General features: G+C 37.4%; 1 protein-coding gene across 1 annotated transcript in view; it reads right to left on the bottom strand.

The window, feature by feature from the left end:
* LOC134534901 (alpha-mannosidase 2-like) overlaps positions 1–19,461 on the bottom strand; it is a 387,654-nt gene that overhangs the window by 120,013 nt on the left and 248,180 nt on the right. The window contains exon 2 of the mRNA XM_063373582.1: positions 10,350–10,442. Coding sequence (XP_063229652.1) covers positions 10,350–10,442 — 93 coding nt within the window. The remainder of the gene's footprint in view (positions 1–10,349; positions 10,443–19,461) is intronic.

The following is a 19,461-nucleotide window of genomic DNA, read 5'->3' as shown; positions in this document are numbered from 1 at the left end:
AGCAGTGAAACTTCCTGCTTATTAGTAGAGACCTGCAAAATTCGCGGTTTCGATGGCCTTCAAGGATAGACTGCTCATACCCCTGTACACTCGGGCAAATAACGCAAGTTCATTGGCTGCCGACTTGTAAGTCGTCTCAGCTGGTTTGTCAGTGATTCGATGCTTCTTTGGTTGAGGGTTTATAACTGGTTGAGATTCGTCCATATGAACAGTACGCCAATATCAAAATTATCTAAGAGGTATATGTGTTTGAATTCTAGCCTATCACCGAATGAATCCGCGAATTTTGCAGGTCTATACTTATTAGGTACAGATAGGAGATAAATTATTTACAGTTTCAATCACACTATTCACATAAAAGTGAACGATACTCATGAAGATAATTGCACAAATCAATAACTCTTTTCCACACGAATAAATAAATTGCAGATACTTTAAACAGAATAATATAAATATGGAAGCGTCAAATCATTATCCGTTACGAAAACTGAGCAGTAGACAAACACAAGCAGCGTTACGAGAATTTCCGCAGCAGCACCGCTGCGTCATTCCTACCTCTCCCCTGCCCTCTCCCCTTCTGGCCGATACAACTAGCATATAGCATGCTACAATACGTACCTATCCTTCCCCCTACGTGACGTCTTCCCAGTCGACCGCTAGCGCATGCGTTGGAGTTACGTCGCCGCTGACGCACTCCCCTCCTCTACCGGTTCCCTCCCACCACGTACCTGACTATTCCCCTCACACTGTTAGAAATTATAGTAAATTTAAGGACTTTCTTACGAAGAATTCACCTAAGAGTTCTTCGTAAATTCTGTTAACTTGGTCTTCGTAGAAACAACGACGTATTTCAACTTATGAGTTGTTTTTTTTTCCTCTCGTTATAAACATAGTAAACACACATGTGGAAAATACAAAACAGTTTTTGAGTGTTTTTATTATATGTAAAGATTATTCTTGTGGATTCATTATCGAAGTAAGGGAACTTGGTGCCCGTAAATATAAGAACATTGCGATAAATTTACGAAGATCCCTCTATAATTTGTAACCAGGATTCTTCGTAAATTTAAGATGATAATTTTTAACAGTGCATGCGATTGGAATTTTTGTAACTATTGAAAATTGTAGTCCCCTCAGCAAAGAAGTTTCACTTAAAAAAAATATTGTTCAGACTGCTTGCAAGAACACTCTTTATGTATTCCACGTAAGCTATGTGTTTACCTTATCTATGAAAAAAAACAGAACTCTGAAGATAAATACGGTGCAGTTTATACGAGGATCCGGTTACCTGAAGAATTCTCAGTTTATTTTATTCCAATTCTTCGTTTTAATGTCCGTAAATTTTCTGTAATTTCTAACAGTGTACGAAGTAAAGGAGGCTAAGGGCCGCTTGCAGAGTCAGGGTGAGTCAAGTCCGAGAAAAAACTTCGCAGGTTAATCAAATGGAAGAATACTCCACTTCGTCTCAAGTCACGACTGTGCAAGCCGGCCTAAGACTGTCTACCACTGGGCCAGCATTAACGCTAGGTACCAACATGGCTGCCCTATCATAAAACATACACACTATAGCTTAGTTTGCAGTGTGCTTTTAAATAAGCATTAATTCTGTTAGAAATTACAGTGAATTTAAGGAATTTCAACGAAGAATTAAACTCAAATAAACGAAGAGTTATTCAGAATCTAAAACAATTGAATCTTCGTTGAAAATACGCAGTAATTTTACTTCCACGTTGTATGTTTCGTTCTTAACAAGGATGAACACACACGTGGACAAAAGAAAAAAGTTCTAACTGTAGACTTAACAAGATTTTTGAACGTTTTGTTACTATACCAAGAATATTCTTTTGGAATCGTGATAAAATAGAGGGGACTCATTTTTAGTGTTCGTAAATTGACGAAGATAGCCGTAGATTTACGCAGATTCGTGGATATTTTGTATCCAGCTATCTTCGTAAACTGAAGGTGAAAATTTTAACGGTGTACGAAAATAAAATTTGAAATGAAAATTTTGGAAATAAGTTTTCTTGTTGTATTTCATCAAGAGCATCATTTGATACTACTGTCCTTAAGTTCTAAGGAGACTTGATTGATGGACGCCATCTTTGTTTTAACTGTTTTTGTTAAGAATATTTATATAATTTAATAGGTATTAAAATATTTGGCTCTTTTGAGCATAGCACATACTTTTACGGAATGTTTTTTATTAATAGTAACTGACTGCTACAAATAGCTTCTCCCGTGAAATAATAATTGGTGTTTAATATTAAATTATTGAAGTGATACTTTTTTAGGCGCGCTATGAAAAAATGACGAGAGTGAACTTTTACGATGCGCACGCACCAGGTATCGAAATTTTCTCAGGATGAAATGAAGTATACATACAAAAAATGCTGTCCATATCATTAAAAACATTTATTTATTGTGAATATTAGTGATATAAATTGTGTTTGTAAAGTATTTCAAGTGTATTATATACATGAGGTTATGTTCTAATACGTATAACGATGTGAGATTGCTTGTAAGTTTCCATTGTCGTTGGCAGGTAGTGTTTGTGGAAGGTTTAGTAATCTCCTGGCCGTTTTCATGGGAGTGATTATTTGGTTATGTTCCCGTATATAGTATAATTGATTTGCATTATAAATTTATTTAATAAACAAAAAAAATTAGAATAAACATTCAAAATACTGATTAATTTTCATCAATAATTAAAAGTTATCTCGATTATCTTAATAAATTAAATAATTATTTTTATACACACGTTTGTATTAAAATTTAATACTGAGTATTAAAAATACTCTTTAATTCGGTTAAATTTATACTTTGCCACCCGTATTTATGATATCATTCCATTCCATTTATTAATTTATTTCTATTAATTATTTGCATGTAAAATTAAATATACTGTTTTATCACGCCAAGTAAGTATAACGTCTAAAGCGCGTAATTAAGTACAAGCGCCATTTTTTTCCCCGTCAGAATGACTACAACTGTAATAATACTGCAAACATATTGTCTTAGAGAAATTAAAACATATACATTAATATCTACCTACTTATCATGATTTATTTAGAGGGTGAAAATTTTTTGTCCATGTTGTAGTCGCTGTGTTTTCCATAATAATGGTCTAGTTTTATAGTTGGTTACGCTTGTGTAACATCAGCCGATTCAGTCTTGTTTTCTGTGAATTTTTTATCTTCGTAATTTTTTTTTCGGAATTTTTTCCATGATAAACAGTACAAAACTCTAATGGCGTATGTGCAAAAAAACTACATTAAATCAGTAGACATGTACCTGAATGAAACCAATTCAACCACAAGAAACAGTCAATGCTACAAAGTTTTCACACACAGAGGATCTGGTAAGCTCTTCGCGAAAAAACACGTGGCCTCATTTACATACGTCAATTAGGTGCACATGTTGCTTATCACTAGGGACCGGAAAAATTCGCGGGTTCAACGACTTGTAGGATGAAATCCATAGTTCTACGTACACTCGGTCAAATGTCACCCACTCATTGGCTGCTGTCTTGTGAGACGTCCCAACGTGTAGCAGCCTGTGATTCGATACCGCTTTGGTCGGGTGTTTCTCATTGGCCCAGAGTCATCCAGGTGAGTTGTGAGCCAATAGCAGAGGCAGCACTGAGGTATAACTATTTTTATTTTAGCCTATCGCGAAATGAATTCGCGAATTTTTCCAGTCTCTACTTATCACACAGTTAGGAACTCGAAAAATCTGCTGTTTAGATGACCTTCACAGGTAAGTCTACACAGCCCTCTGTATACTCGAGCAAATAACTAAAGATCATCGGCTGCTGACTCGTGAGCCGTCTCAGCTGGTTTACCTGCGATTCTATACTTGTTTGGTTTGAGGGTGTCTCATTGGCCAACATCGTCCAGATTACAACTGAGCCAATATAAAAGGCAGCTTAAAGGTATAAGTATTAGCCGATCACGAAACTAATTAGCTAATATTTTCGGTCACCACACATCTACTTAATAAAACTCTAAAAATTGACTGACTGACAGACAATGCACTACTTAAACCTGGTGGCTCCAGAAACATAAAAATTAGTTCCTTATATGTATAACGTAGGTGAGCACTAAGAAAGGAGGATTTTTTTGAAAATTAATCCCCTAAGGGAAATATGGAAATTGGTTTCTAGGCTTCTGTTTATAAATAAAAAACAGTTATATCCCCGTTTTTTTAATTCATCAGAAATGAGGATCAAATACTTCCCCATCGGGCACACGACTAGTAGTGTATAACCCCCCCCCTCCCCACACACTCACAATATGGCGCAGCCCTGAGTCCACGCCCGTCCACTCGACGGGAGCGATGATGCGACAGACGTGGAGGGGGTTAGGTCATTGGTCAGGGGCGCGGCAGACATCCAATTACGGAGCTTTATGGAGGCGCGGTCACCCGGCTGCGTTCATCAGTGAGGGAGGTGAACAACCCTCACCCCCCCCTCCACCCCCCAACCCCCCGTCAGCCGGGGGGAGGGGGAGGAGCCGATACCCTGCGATACACCAGCCCGCGACTAATCAATACCACGTCAAACCACACTTAGAAATTTATAAAGTTCAGTTAATTTAAGTTTAGTATTTAATAGTCCCCTTCCTTTTTTTTTTTTTTTAAGTTTCATGGCAGGCAGCCGACTATATGACCTAGATGATTTAAAGTGCAGGGGCGCATACACAGCTGGTTTAACCAGATGTGGCTTTTAAAAAAAAATCTAACGTGGACCTCGTGAGCAAGCGCACAAATAACGTCCCCTGGACCATCTTTTTTTTTTTTTTTTTCGAAGTGAAAATTCTTTGCTCGCGATGAGAGTAAAATTCCAAGGCCGAACTTTAAAGCAATGTTTTCGTGTGACATTGTTGCGCATGCGTTTGTTTCAGAAAATAGATACAGGTATCCTATACAGTCAGCTCTCTCTCTCTCTCTCTCTCTCTACGATATACTTAAAGAGTCGAGGTTTAATTGTCAACGAAGGTAACTTCTATCACGTGTACGTTATACACGCTCTTTTTTTCTCCTGTAAGTACTTATCCTGACAGCATAGTTTAATGCTTGCCATATTTAACTCCGCTTGTCTGCCCAGGATTTGCCTTGTGTCTATGAAGGTTTTACCTGGGGGTCCAACGTAACTAGTTACAGTTTAAAGTTATGATAAGCTAGTTAGTAACGACATAAATCGCTGCCACGGCTGACCAATCCCCAATTAAAAGCCCATGATGCATGCTACTCTCCCTGCGTGTTTGAAATCTCCGCATGACAAAGCGTAAATTCAGATTCAACCTGAGACGCACTTGATGTGTTTCCTAACCCAGATCTCTCCCAACCTAATGCATTCAGAATAGGTTTAGTTAGGAAAATATATCAAATAACCTCTCGAAAACGCCCTAAATACAAGTCACCTGGAGGGGACCCCTGGCAACTAAAAAAAACCTTACAACACAGAAAAAATAAAGTTTCTGTTCTTATACAAAAGAACAATTTTGCCGAGAAACAGTTTGTAATACTACAAGAAAGATATTCTAACTTTGTACAACACATGGCTATGGTTATTTTTTGCATATATTAAATACGTTTTTCGTCATAATACTGAGATGTCTTACGAAAATTTTAATTGATGTTTCATTCTATTACATTTTTTTTAAAACCATGAAAACGTTACTTGAATATACGACATTTTGACTTTATTTTGTTTTATAATGCTTATTGATGTGCGCAGTTAATAGCAGAACGCTATTCAGGGTACGGTTTTCAAAAATAACTTTAACTATTGGCTGTACAGGAACAATACAAAGCATTAATGCCCGGGTAAGAATCCGAACCCAGAACTACTGCGAACACTATTTTGAAGTAATAAAGTTGTTTTTAGCCCCGGAAGACTAAATTATTAAGACCGCCTAAGGCAGTCACGGGAAATGAGTAACAAATAATTAAGAAGAAAATAAATCCTAGGATACCACCAGGGATAATATCTGGGAGATTTAGAACACTGTCGATTAGTAACGGATAAATCTGTTTTCATGTAAATGAACAGATTTTACAAATATCTGTAATTTTAAATTAATATTTCTGCTCCGTTTATTAAAAAAAAATCTTAGAGTAGGTGGTATCAGATACGCCACCGCAGTAATTTCCGTAAGACGTATGCGCGGCTCAATGAAACGCATGGTAGACAGGCACGCAGGCAAGTAGTGAAATGCATGAAACCAAATGACATACACATCTTGACCTCCTCTCTTCTCTTTTTAACCGCTTCCTGCTGTTTCCAACGCATAGGAAGCGCCATAGTTGCAGCAATCCGAAATTTTCAATAAAATTAAAGTTAAATCCACTATTACCATTGGTGGGCACCTATTATTAATTATATTTATATTTGACGTACTTAGAGGGCTACGAATTCCAACTAACGCGACCACTTTCGTCTTAATCTGAACACGCAATGACCGGTTATAAGCAAACGAAAGCCTTGCAAGCGTCAGTTTCTAGCGCAAACTGCGACGTGTGTCACGCGGCACTGGCGCCATCTAGCTGCATGAGTCAGAGGCCGCGAGTAATGGCTACTTTGCTCTACTCAACGATACATACATGAATAGCGCTTGGCACGTAGTCACAGAGCTACAGTCATCACCGACTGAAAGACTTTTCACGTCAAAAGAAAATAAGAGTGCACCTCCAGGGACTCTCAGGAACATCAATGTGTAGGGGCAGGCATTTTTCGCGAATAAATCTGAACGCCTACTAGACTGCAACAAGGTATACGCGCACCAGCGGTTTCTTCCTTGTGATTGGCGGTCGTCTGCGAGAGAAGTAGTTGCCTTATTTGGCTGAGCCACTCAGGACGCATTTGGTTCCGCAATGAATTACTGTGATTGGTGTTTTAACAATCGTCATGTACCTGAAAGAAACTCACCCAACCACGAAACACAGACGAAGCTACAGTGTTTTAACTTTCAGCTAGTCTCGGAATCTTTTCGCGAAATATGCATGGCCCTATCAATGTGTGATATTTTTAGCCTTCAAACACACTGTGTACTACAGCGTTCACTTGACCCACCCACCACACGCCTCGCCCACCGGGCCACGTGATTGGACAACAGCGCGGGGTGCGCGCGCAGGTTCTTCTAGCTGAGTGAGGCAGGGGGCTGAGGCGATGACTTTGGTCAAGCTGAGGCTGTAACATCTTCCTGGTCAAAAAGGGGGGGGGGAAGTAATCCCTTGACAGCTCTGTCGTTAAGTTAACTTGCTCTGGAATTAATAAATGGATCTGAAAGCCAATCCCATTCTACCCTTACATGCCGCACATGTGGGAGGACTGGTGGAGGATGCCGACCTAAAGGTTGGAACAATGCTGCAGGTACTTCTGTTTCTAGACTCGTGCACACCGAATGATGGATCGGTGGCGGCCAGCTCCCAGCGGGTTCTCGATCCTGAAGATGCCTGCCGCAGCGCAGAGCGAAACTCCGGCACGCTCCAAAACTGCGAAGCGGCTCTATTATTTAAGGGCTATTTATGTAAGTTATAACTTGCTACCTCCCTTGCATTTGTTTTTCTGCCACAAATACTGTCAAAAAAAAATTCGTTTAGTGAAATATAACGGGTGTAAAATGTCGCGCAAGTGATGATAATTTACGAACACTTGCACGCCCTTGTACAGCCGTTATATCACACAAAGTGAATATCTGTTGAAAATATTACGTGGCAAGAAAAAAAAAACAAATGCAAGGGAGATATTGAGTTAAAATTTTATAAATAGGCTTTAAATAAAAGTAACAACGAAATAACGAAAAAAAAAAAAACAATCACGATGGTGGGTGATACCGAGCTTTAATTTAATTAGACAATTTTAGCGACCAAGAAATGATGATAATCACAGAATTTCTTGGTAATTTTTTGTGGGATCTGTACTTTAAGGAGACGTGCTGTTCAGCGAAGTTTACACAGAACTCCAACTCCCAGATAGGTGAGGAGAAGGGGAAGGGAAAGAGGGGGAGAAGCCACAGCCACACCGCCTCTAACAGCCCGCAAAGTGAGGTGAACTATTCAGTTATGGAGTAAACTTGGCGGGGTTTATTACCGCGCGCGGCTGGCAACGCGCCGCCACTTCGACTGCCTGTTACAAAACTCTGCTCTCTCATTGTCTCATTGGCCGGGCCGCTGGAACCCCGTGTGGCGCTAGGGGTGACACAACAACCACCCGGCGATAAAAAAAAAAAAAAAAAAACCTCTTCCCAGCTTCTGAAGCGAAAATTGCTTTCACGTTCAACCCCATCCAACGGATTTTTTAAAAATCTTTTGCGTCATTATTTTTAATGTTTCGATGATTTTTTTATGTCTGGGTATTATTTTGTGAAAAACAGTTTCGACAACGAAATGAATTTTTTTTTTTACCAAATTTCATTTTTTTTTTCAAATGCTATCAAACTGCGCGGGAACTAATCTGTAACGTCGATTGCGATTAGTTGTTTAGTTTCAATTCAAGGCAGATAAACTTGTTTTTATTTAGATCAAAAACACCGTCATTAGTAACGTCAACAGCGAAACATTCTAATTAGAAAGTTGGTTAAAAACTATTCGAGCTGGCGACCAGAAGTTTCTAATTAAGACTGAGTTTTTGTGGATTGAACACGACGTTGAGAATGATAGTACTTCAATACTTCGTTTAAGAATATTCAGCTTGTCCACAAGAATTTCAATCCATTAAAATAGATCGTCGCAATTTAAATAAACGCCGAATAATTTGAAATTCATACCAAAGTTACATCGCATACTAAGAATATGAAATAGTATGCAACTTCGTTTAAAGAATACTGACTTTTCGACGTAATAGTAACAACAGAAGATGGAAAAATAATTATAGAATCGTCGAGTTCCTGAGAGAAGCCAAATTTTTTTTTTTTCGGCCTCCCGAGTCCATATATTATACCTAACCCGTCGACGAGTACAAAAGAAGTTCCCGATCTACTCAGACGGCAAATGCGAAAAAAAAAGTATTAAGGGATGAAACCCACCAAGAAAACAAGTATAATCACAGTCGAAGACTGTTCTATAGAGTCGGAGCCGAAAAACGTGCAGAAATAACCTCTCAGCTTGGCGTAGTCTAATGCGAAACTTCTTTTACAAACATCTCTCTACATTTTAGATATCAGATTCTCTGATTGTACTCGTTTTTCGACATAATTTTTTGTTTATTTATAAAACTATTAAACTACCTAGTCTGACATGCTTCATATTCAAATAGTAGGTACTCAAAATAGGGTGTTTCCAAATGTAAAAGAATAAATTTTGCATCTCTGGAATAGAACAAAAATGAAGCAAATAAATTTATATTTAACTATAAATCGTGAGCACAAGGACTTGACTTGTGTGCAACTAAGCTATTAACATATGTACCCATATAATTTCACTGTGCGCTACAAACAAGTTAGTTTTGCTCTGCGTACTTGTACTTTTTTTTTTATTGTAGAACCTAAATTTTCTTACCTAAAAGTTCTTTAAAAATACCCATACTAAATCGAATAGATGAAATAGACGAGTGTGCTGTAACCTTATAAAAATAAAGACAGCTAAATAGTTAAAAGTTACGTTGTGAACTGATACAAAATACTGAATATCACTCTAGGAATGCTCAGAAGTAAGTTTCTATACGAGAATTCTTCAGAAATGTGATCAATAAGTAACAAAGCTGAAACATAAAACCTGTTATAAGGATGGCTAGTATGCCTGGTAGGCATAATTAACGATCATTTAAATTTCAATGCCCAATATAGACTGAATTTCTGCTACGCAACTTCGTTACTGAAAATCAGCTTTATGATAATTTCTGAAATGTTTTAATTAATCTGTTTATTATATATTCTATAATATGTTTTGAGGGTGGCGGTACACATAGCCTCAGTGGCGGATTTAAGGGAGGGGGGGCACCAGGGGCAAGTGCCCCCACCCCCCGAAAAACCAGTTGTCTGCTACATTAATATTGCCGACAAAAATGATTGTTTCTGAAACCAATAAAATATTTTATTAATGAAATTCTTGTAGAGTCATAAAATCTGGTGGTTGTATGTTATGTGTAGTGTGAGTAGACTAAATTCAAATTTAGTAATTTTAAGACATTTTTTCTCTGGCTACTCTGAAATCCTCTGGATCCGCCACTGCATAGCCTACATTCAAATATTCAATTCTATTGGATTTAAGGAAGCGACTGGTAACTAACATAAGTTAAAGAAAGTATTTACACAAAAAAAATGTTGAACATAAAGAGAAAAACGCCGATGTGGCAACATTCGACCCAATGAGCGCAGAATTGGACCACTCGGAGGCTGACCGCTACTTACCTTAAGGGGGAGGTCAGGCCACTTCTCCTTCCTGGCCTTGTACCGCTCCTCGAAGTTGGCATCCCAGTACTCCCTGCTCTTCATCCAGTACGGCTGCAACAGGAAACCAATCACACGTCGTAAGAAATTAACAATTTCAGCGACAGGATAGAAAAAGGTAAACGTGAAATTTTACAGTATGTCGTCATCATTTTTGGACACATTCAGAATACCCACTGTACGTCTCCAGAATAAGTTTTCAATCAATGGTGTGTGTGTGTGTGTGTGTATATATATTCTACTTAAACGAACACGAATTTTCTAGTCAAATTTAGGCCGTAAATAATTAAATCTACTTGTTTAAAGCCCCGATTACAATCAAATGTTTTCAAGACGTTTTACTGACACATGCGAACAACACATAGTTTGAGGTGAGTAGTATATATTGGGGGCTCCGTCTACATAGTCCAGAATGTGGATTTTGTCCGTCATATTGGATTATGATGTCTCACGGCGGCCATTTATTCTCAAATTTACACAAAAAAATTTCAAAATTCCTATAAATGTCCCTATTCTGAAGGAAAAAATTCCCGTTTTGAAGGAACATTTCTCGTTTTATTCCTCAAAAATGCCAGAGGCTTGAAATGTAAACATTGAGGCTGAAATACCCCATTAACAAGCCTCCAATAATCCTCTGGTGGGGAGTTTTGACCATGACCTTGACCTCAACCGCCATCGTTGCACAGCCACCATCTTGAAAACAGTAACTGTCCGATTTTAACGGGAGAAATTTTAAAATTAATAAAAAAATTAATAAAAGTTTAATAAAATATATGGATGATTTTAAAATGCATTAAAAACAAATTTAATTAAAATTTAATAATAAAATTTATAAAAAACGTGCTGGGATCGAAGCCAACGAAGGCAGATAATGGCAACGGATCCTTCATCCACAGAAAGGCACCGAAAGACTGACACACCACTAATGCCAAGGCAGATATTGCGTCAGCCAATAGGTATTATGTTATGGCAGCCATGTAGTTTTCATCAACTGGAGGGCACTTCTGCCATTGTTTTCGTCTGCTAGATAGCGCTACCCTCATATTAGTTTATGTTTTATTTGTTATAATGTAGTAATTATTTATTGCCAGAGTGTCCGCAATCTTGAAATTCTGCATTTATTAAACTATAAATTCGGGAATTTTTTTTTAAAATCGTTAAAAAAAAGCTTATTAAAATAATGATTGATTAGATTCATTCATATCCTTGGTTATATCCTAGATTGATGCGAAAAAATTACCAAAAAGTGATGTTCGAGAAAGATAACAATAAAATTACAAATAAAATATTACAAATAAAACATAAAACATGTTATAAAGATGCCTAGTATGCCTAGTAGGCATAATTAACGATCATTTAAAATTCAATGCCCAATACTGATTGAATTTCAGCTAGGCAACTTCGTTACTGAAAATCACCTTTATGATAATTTCTGAAATGTTTTAATTAATCTGTTTATTATATTATATAATATGTATTGAGGGTGGCGGTACACATAGCCTCAGTGGCGGAACCAAGAGGATGCACCAGGGGCAAGTGCCCCCCCCCCCCGAAAAACCAGTTGTCTGCTACATTAATATTGCCGACAATTAAATATTTTAATATAATTAATGAATTTCTTGTAGAATCATAAAATCTGGTGGTTGGATGTTATGTGTAGTATAAGTAGATTAAATTCAAATTTAGTAATTTTAAGATATTTTTTCTCTGGCTATTCTGAAATCCTAGAGTGCCCCCCTCCGAGGTGAACCTCTGGATCCGCCACTGCATAGCCTACATGCAAATAATCAATTTCTACTCTACTACAGGAACACTTACGAAAGTTGGTAGTATAATAAACATTTAGTTCTACATTGGCTTGACTGACTGATTCTCGGGTCTAATTGGTTTACTGAAGACAGAGGCCAGCCAGATCCTGTACTGACATAGTCTTCATCTTCCTGACAAAGTTTCTCGATACCGTGTTTAACAGACTGCTTTACGTCTTCAGAACTATAAATGAGAGTTTTAATAGTCTTGAAAGCGCACTTCAACACTTGGTCCTCAAATTGATACTGTTTACTATACACAGTCCAGCCACAAATTATATTTTAAAGGTCCGTACGTTGCCACTTCATCCATAAGGTGATTGATAATGTTCTGCTTGATATCGTCAAGAAAAGTACAAACGTCTTGACTCACCAAACGTATTTAGATAATAGTAGTCTTTCAAAATTACATGAAATGCAGATATCGATAAGTGAAATCCATTATAATTTGCCTGCAATGCACCGAGTACAGTTTTGGGTTTAGATTAATGCCCAGGCGTCATCGCAATCGATTGCTGCACATCTGCTTGTGTTCTAGTACACATACGAGTATCCAACATAACCGAGAAGTCGAAATGACTGCAGGTAGTTTACACAGTAAGCACATGGACTTCAAATTTACGGTTTTCCGCATCTAGTCTCAAATTATCAATACGTTTAAACCAAACATGACACTTAAGGCAACGAAACTTCACACGAAAATTATTCTTCATACGTTTACTCCTCTCATGTCTTCGTGCATCATGGGTAAAATGTAAACGACATTATCACAGTAGCTGCAAGGATGTCTAGTCAATGAAGTTGAACATTTCAGGCTTGAGTCGGATGCTGATTTAAATGCTGTAGTACTAATTCCCGGTGTACTCTTATTGCTGTAGTACTAATTCCCGGTGTACTCTTAAGCGCGTCAAAACGTCGCTGTTTCAGTGAAACTTACTTCTGCCGAACAGCAGGGCCTTTGCGTGTCTTCAAGTGTCTTTTCAACTTATTATTTCTTATTATCTTTAAAAGATTTGTGCAATGGGAGTGCATGACTTGATGTAAGCTTTTGTACATACGCCATTGCTAAGCACGTTTTCTGTAGAAGAAAACTAAAAAAATACCCAAAAGACAAAAAACACAAATTAAGCAAAAAATTGCTGTTGTCAACAGGATATAAACACCACATAATATTCCATAACATGAATATGGTCAACAAACAAAGAAAAACAAAGAAAAATGGACTAAGAGAACGAAAAAAAAAAACACAAATGATGACAGCACAAAAATATTGAACCCAAAAAAATTCAGCACAACAGTTGAAACGAGACAAAAACACGACAAAACGAAAAGACAAAACAAACCATATGGTTTTCCAAAACAGAAGGGAACGAAAAAAAAACAATCCATAAATGATGACAGCACAAAAACATTGAACCCAAAAAAATTCAGCAAAACAGTTGAAACGAGACAAAAACACGACAAAACGAAAAGACGAAACAAACACAATAGTTTTTCCAAAACAGAAACAAGCGACGTTTCGGGAACTGCTATCTGCTCCCGTCCTCAGGCAGAGACGCACATGGTACGAAAAAACAGGTGCGACTGAGTAGGGGCTGGAAAAATGAGGGTATTTATCAGTACATCTGGTACATTGCTCGCGGCAAATTTACAGCTAAACATTTTGTGAGAAAGATTATTAGCGCATTCTCTCTTCTCGAGTCGATGAGAATTACTGTTGTTTGAGAAAATCTTGCCATAGTAACGACATCGATGCTGGGAAGACGCCGATTCACCTTCAGTAGACATCATTAATGCTAGTGATACTGCAGGAATTCAAGTCTCTTCTGCTGGTGAAACCACGTCTGTTAAAGTCTCCTCTAGTGCTGTCGGTGACGATGGTAACACATTCCATCGAGTTCTGCGTAGTTGTTCTTCGACAATGCCAACGTGATCTGCGTCGCCATCGTCGTCGTTAACGAGATATCCGATGTCGATGTGGCGGCCGTAACGATATGTGCAATTATGGCGGTTGCGGTCAAGGTCAAGCTCAAAGCTCCCTACCAGAGGCTTACTGGAGGCTTGGGGAATTTAATTCTTAATGAGGACATTTCGAGATTCGCATTTTTAAGGAACAAAACGAGACATTTTTCTTCAAAACGGGAATTTTCCCCCTCAAAATAGGGAAATTTCTTTAAATTTTGAGGATTCTTGAGTAATTTTCGAAGGAATTATGAGGAAATCTGACACCATAAATGGCCGCCGTGAAGTCACAATCCAAGATGACGGACACAATCCACACCTTGGACCCTGTAGCCGGCGTCGGAAGTGAATCATTAAAATTTATTCCGTTCGTAACACACCAACTTTGTACACAACAGTTCTTAGAACTCAGGTCACAAAAAATGCTACTCAAAACACACGACACTACTGTTTGCTCGTAACCGAATTATGACCGATACAGTTTCACAATAGCGTGTGACTAAACGTATTCGAATGGTCGTGTCTCTTGACTGGGCAGCTTTGACGGCGAATTCAGACCAACCCTTGTTTCTGTTTGTGCAGGAATTAAAAGAGACGTACACGCGAACGCGCCATTAGCAGCAACCCAGAGTCACGCCGCCAGACTGCCAGCTGTCCAGGTCTAACAAACAAGGCCATCCACTTAAAACAAAAAAAAAACAAAAAAAACAGACGACAAACACGCTAGTCCTATTGACACTCGTGAGTCTGATATATGTTTGAAAAGGTATTTTAGATATTGTTATTGTTTCCTCAAATTATGTACGTAACTTGGCATCCGGTAATTAATTGCCTAATATAAAAAATTACCAAATTGGTGTGAGAAGTTTTGGGTTCGTAGCCAGGTAAAGTTGTGAATTTAGTCAATTTGGTTTTATTTAGTTCGTGATTAATTTCCATACTAATCTATCACATAAATGTGTGTAGGAGAAGGAGGAGGAGAATTGAATTTGCTAATAAGTAGAGGCAATAGCGATAAAACTGAAATAACAGCGCAATTAAGACAATACACCGCCAAACGCCGAAATGAAAGTCAATAACACTGCACAACACCTAAATGCAGCGAAATTCGCATAAATTACCTCATTATAGCTATTAAAAAAAAATCAGTTCATAAATCTTTACATCATGTTTTTATTTAAAAACCTAAAATATTATGTACTAAGTAAAAAAACATTATTTAGTTTCTATCTGTGGATTTTCAAAGTAAAGTATATAAGAGCAGTCGATATCTGATACCACATAGTCATTGATAAAGGCCCATAGACACACATCACAAGAAAATTTACATGCGTAACGATTTTAAGCTTTTAATATCGCATTTTTTTAAATTTAGTCTTGTCAATATATAAAGTAGTGTTGTTTCATGTAGCCTACACATTTGAAGTGTTTTACAACGAATTGTTGACGTAGTTGATCAATGTAATTGTACTTATTACTACATGTATTTTATTTTTTAATGACGATAAAGACAAAATCCACTATTTTTAATGACGAAGTTTGGTTTTTTTTTTTTTTATAACAAGTGGTATATAAAAGGGGCTCCTGCGGCAGGCTTCAGGCTGGGATGTGATGTGGGGTCAACGACCGACCACCTCTGATGTCACGGCGGACATCTTGATGTCGAATTTCCTCAAAAATCCTTAACAATTACTCAAAATTCCTAAAAAAAATTCCCTGTTTCGAGCTTTTGCTTAAACACTGTCCTTGCTGAACATAGAAGAAAGAAGTTCACAAGCTGACAAAAACTGTCTTTGTATTTTTTTTTTTTTGTGATTCGCTGCATTTGATTTAAGAAAACGTGCATTAGTTTACCCTCACCGGGAATCGCACAGACGACTTAAATGGATTAAGTAACTAAACGTTTGAAGTAAACAATGTTTTTATATATTAATATTTTGGTATAAAAATTAAAGAATTTCAAGTTTATGTTCAAGGTCAAAGATCCCCTCCAGAGGATTATTGGAGGCTTGCCCATGGGGAATTTAAGCCTCAATCGGGAATTTCTTTTTTAAGCAAATGTCATTTGAGGTTTTTCGAATTATGAATTTTTGAATTTTTGAAGGAAAAAACGGAACATTTATAGGAATTGTTAGTTTTTTTTTTTTTTTTTTTAGTATTTTTGAGAAAATTTGACACTAATATGGCCGCCGTGACGTCAAAGGTGGTCGGTTATTTACCCCACCTCACACCTCAGCCTAACTGCCTCAGGAGCCTTTTTAATATTCTACTAGAACACCATACAACTTGGCTCTACAAATAAGCAAAAATTTAAAAATATTTTGACGTAAGAAAGTTTTTTTTTTTTGGGTAGTAGGTGTGCGATGAAATTATGAATGCGAACTTGTTACCCGCGTTACTGTTTCAGTTCGCCATATTGAGCTGCGGTCACAGTCATTCAAAATTCAGCGACTTGTTGAATTCCGTAATTGCTTCGCTAAGCACGACAGCATTCCGCAAAGCCCTAACCTTGACAATTCTGCATCTGGACGAGGTGAAAGAGTGACGCACATGCACACAAGAGTCGTGCATGCACACAAGAGTCGTGCATGCTTTCTCGGGGTCAGCACGAGTTGTAAAAGAATGTTTCTCAGAAGTCATTTGAAAATAAGAGATTACTAGAGATAAAATTATCTTTATTCACCATAACGATAAAAAACCGAACTAACATCTATTTTCTAGTCAAGATAAGGCGTAACACCAAATGCAACCAAATTTATCTTAATGACCTCATTTTACCTCGTAAAAAGGAAAACTGAATTCGTAAACTTTAATAATTAAGACTTTTATTTTGAAAATTCAAACAATTATGAACAATGTACAAACACTTTTTAGTTTATAGGTAGTATGTGAATTTTTTGAGTAATCAGGAAAAAAAGAAAGTACAAAAAAAGAAAGTACAATGTATTAAATCGAAACAATATCTAATACACCACAAGGAAATGCACAATGAAACTGGGCTTCCAAAAAAAAAAAAAACAATTTAAATTTGAAAATATGTCATTACCATGCAATCAACCTTAGAGTAGTTAGTCTCACTGGGTTATTGCTAAAAATGTTGTTTAAATTCATTAGCGTCAATAACACAGGGCCATGTTTTGATACATAAAATATAATATAGGCCTACGCCAAATTTGAGTATTTTATACAGTTATGCATAAAAGTAAGAACGACACAACTAAATCTTAAATTTTTATAACAAATTAGTAAAATTATAAAACGATTACATCTTGGCTCTAGGTATTACTGATAACCAGAGCGGCGGTAATATTAGAACAATTTATGCTACAAATTCCAGGCAGCAAGATAGTTGATGCATGGAAACCTAAGTAATAAGCCAGTAAACACTCGGCACGAAAGCAAAACTGAGAATGAAAAAAAGGACATCACAAAAATACTTTATGACATTACCGTATTTAATGAATTTAAACCAAGTTATTCTGCGAAATATATTGCATGTCATTACTTTCAACGAGCCTGTTTATGGGCAGCGTTAGCAGTAATAACTGGTTGCGAACACAAAACACCTAACTCCTGCACTGGACACCAAGAAAAGGTATTAAATGCTTTACTTTGCTGGACTTAAATTTTATGGCTATATTTTTTTTTAAATTGCATGTTAACATTTTACAATCTGGGACACATTTTAATAAGTAGCATGCAGTTCAAGTAATTACCAGTGTTACAACTTTGGAAACAAATTTCCCAGACTTTATTGTACCCCAGAAAAAAAATCTGTGTCTTTAAAATGTTTTACGTTTTTATTACTTTTATTGCGATGATGGAAAACTGTAAAAAAAAAAAAAACGAGAGAATGTAATTATTATACCCTCATATGCATGTAAACGTCTATCAAAGTAAGCCAATTTTCTTCGACAATAGTTACATATACGGGTAAAGTAGCGTGAATACCAATCTCTTCAATTGCTCGTTATATATACAAATTAGACGAAATAGTATGAGCAGAACTTTTAAAGTTTTATTCAAACAATTAAATAAGTTGACAACAAGGTATGTGTGCGCCTTCTAGAAACTGCAGATTTTGGTCAACAAATCATCTGAGAAAGTCTCCGTAGAGCAAATTGTAGCACAACTTTATAAAGGATCTAAGATTAAAAAATTCACGTCAAATAGGTGTTCATAAATGCATAAGTCATGCCTCACCAAGACTTCGAATAAGTGAATACAGTTATCATATTTTCTTCAGTGGAGATGTTTACACCAATTTACAATAAAATATCGTTTTTCTCTCTCTATAAATTGTCTCAGATTTTAAAAAAACATCTAAGCGTGAAATTTCTCTCTTAAAACGTTTACATCCATCGTGGGTTTTTTCAAAATTTTTAATGTTGCGTTTTTATGTAGTGATACCGCTGTATTCACATAAATGCACAAATTTACAATTATCTGCAATTTTACATTATAATTTATGTTCCATTTATAAAAATAAATAGTTATATTATTGATACCTAGAGCAGTAGTACGATGTAGGGCACATGTATTTTTTTTCGCAAAAAAAAAAAAATTCTGATCGCTTTTTGAACTGCAATAAAGTGTGTGCCCGCGCAAGCATTTGTTTCATTGTAACTGGCGCGTCTGCAAAAAAAAAAAAAAAAAAAGTCCTCATCCTATCTGACCGGGCTATTCTGGACGCATTTTGCTTCCACACGCTGGATGGCTATGGTCGGTGTGCTGATAGTAGACATTAACCTGAAATAAACCCAGCTAGACAACGAATAACACAGACGATGCTACAAATATATATATTTTTTTAACACACAGCTTGTCTGGAAAAGGATTTTCGGCGAAAAACACATGGCTCTAGTGAAATTTTTTTTTTAAATTATTAAATTGGTACCACAAAATATTGGATGGTAACAAAAAAAAATATTTTTTATATATTGGTGGTATTGTGCACGCCAACTCGGCGTGCGTGCTAGTCCACGTTGCGACACGGCGCTGGGCCGGGACGAGCTGCCCCGACGCCCGCCTTGTGGGAGGGGGGGAGGGGGGGGCGGTTTGGAATGCGACCCTGCGCCCCACGGCCTCCTTCGTCCCGGTCGCCCAGATGCCAGAGATAAATCAGTTTTTTTTTTCTTCTTTCTCCTCCGCGCGCGCGGGCTCGCTCGCTCGCTCGCACCGGGCCGCCATTATCGTGTCAACTCGGTGCGACTGAGTTATCTGCACTGCGGGCGATACCAGCCTTTCCCAAGGACCACCTCCTACCTCCCTCCCTCCTTTTTTCCCCCTCCTCTCTCCTTCCA

This window comes from Bacillus rossius, chromosome 8, assembly GCF_032445375.1.
Source record: "Bacillus rossius redtenbacheri isolate Brsri chromosome 8, Brsri_v3, whole genome shotgun sequence".
NCBI classification, from domain to species: domain Eukaryota; kingdom Metazoa; phylum Arthropoda; class Insecta; order Phasmatodea; family Bacillidae; genus Bacillus; species Bacillus rossius.
This window is presented reverse-complemented; position numbering and strand designations above follow the sequence as displayed.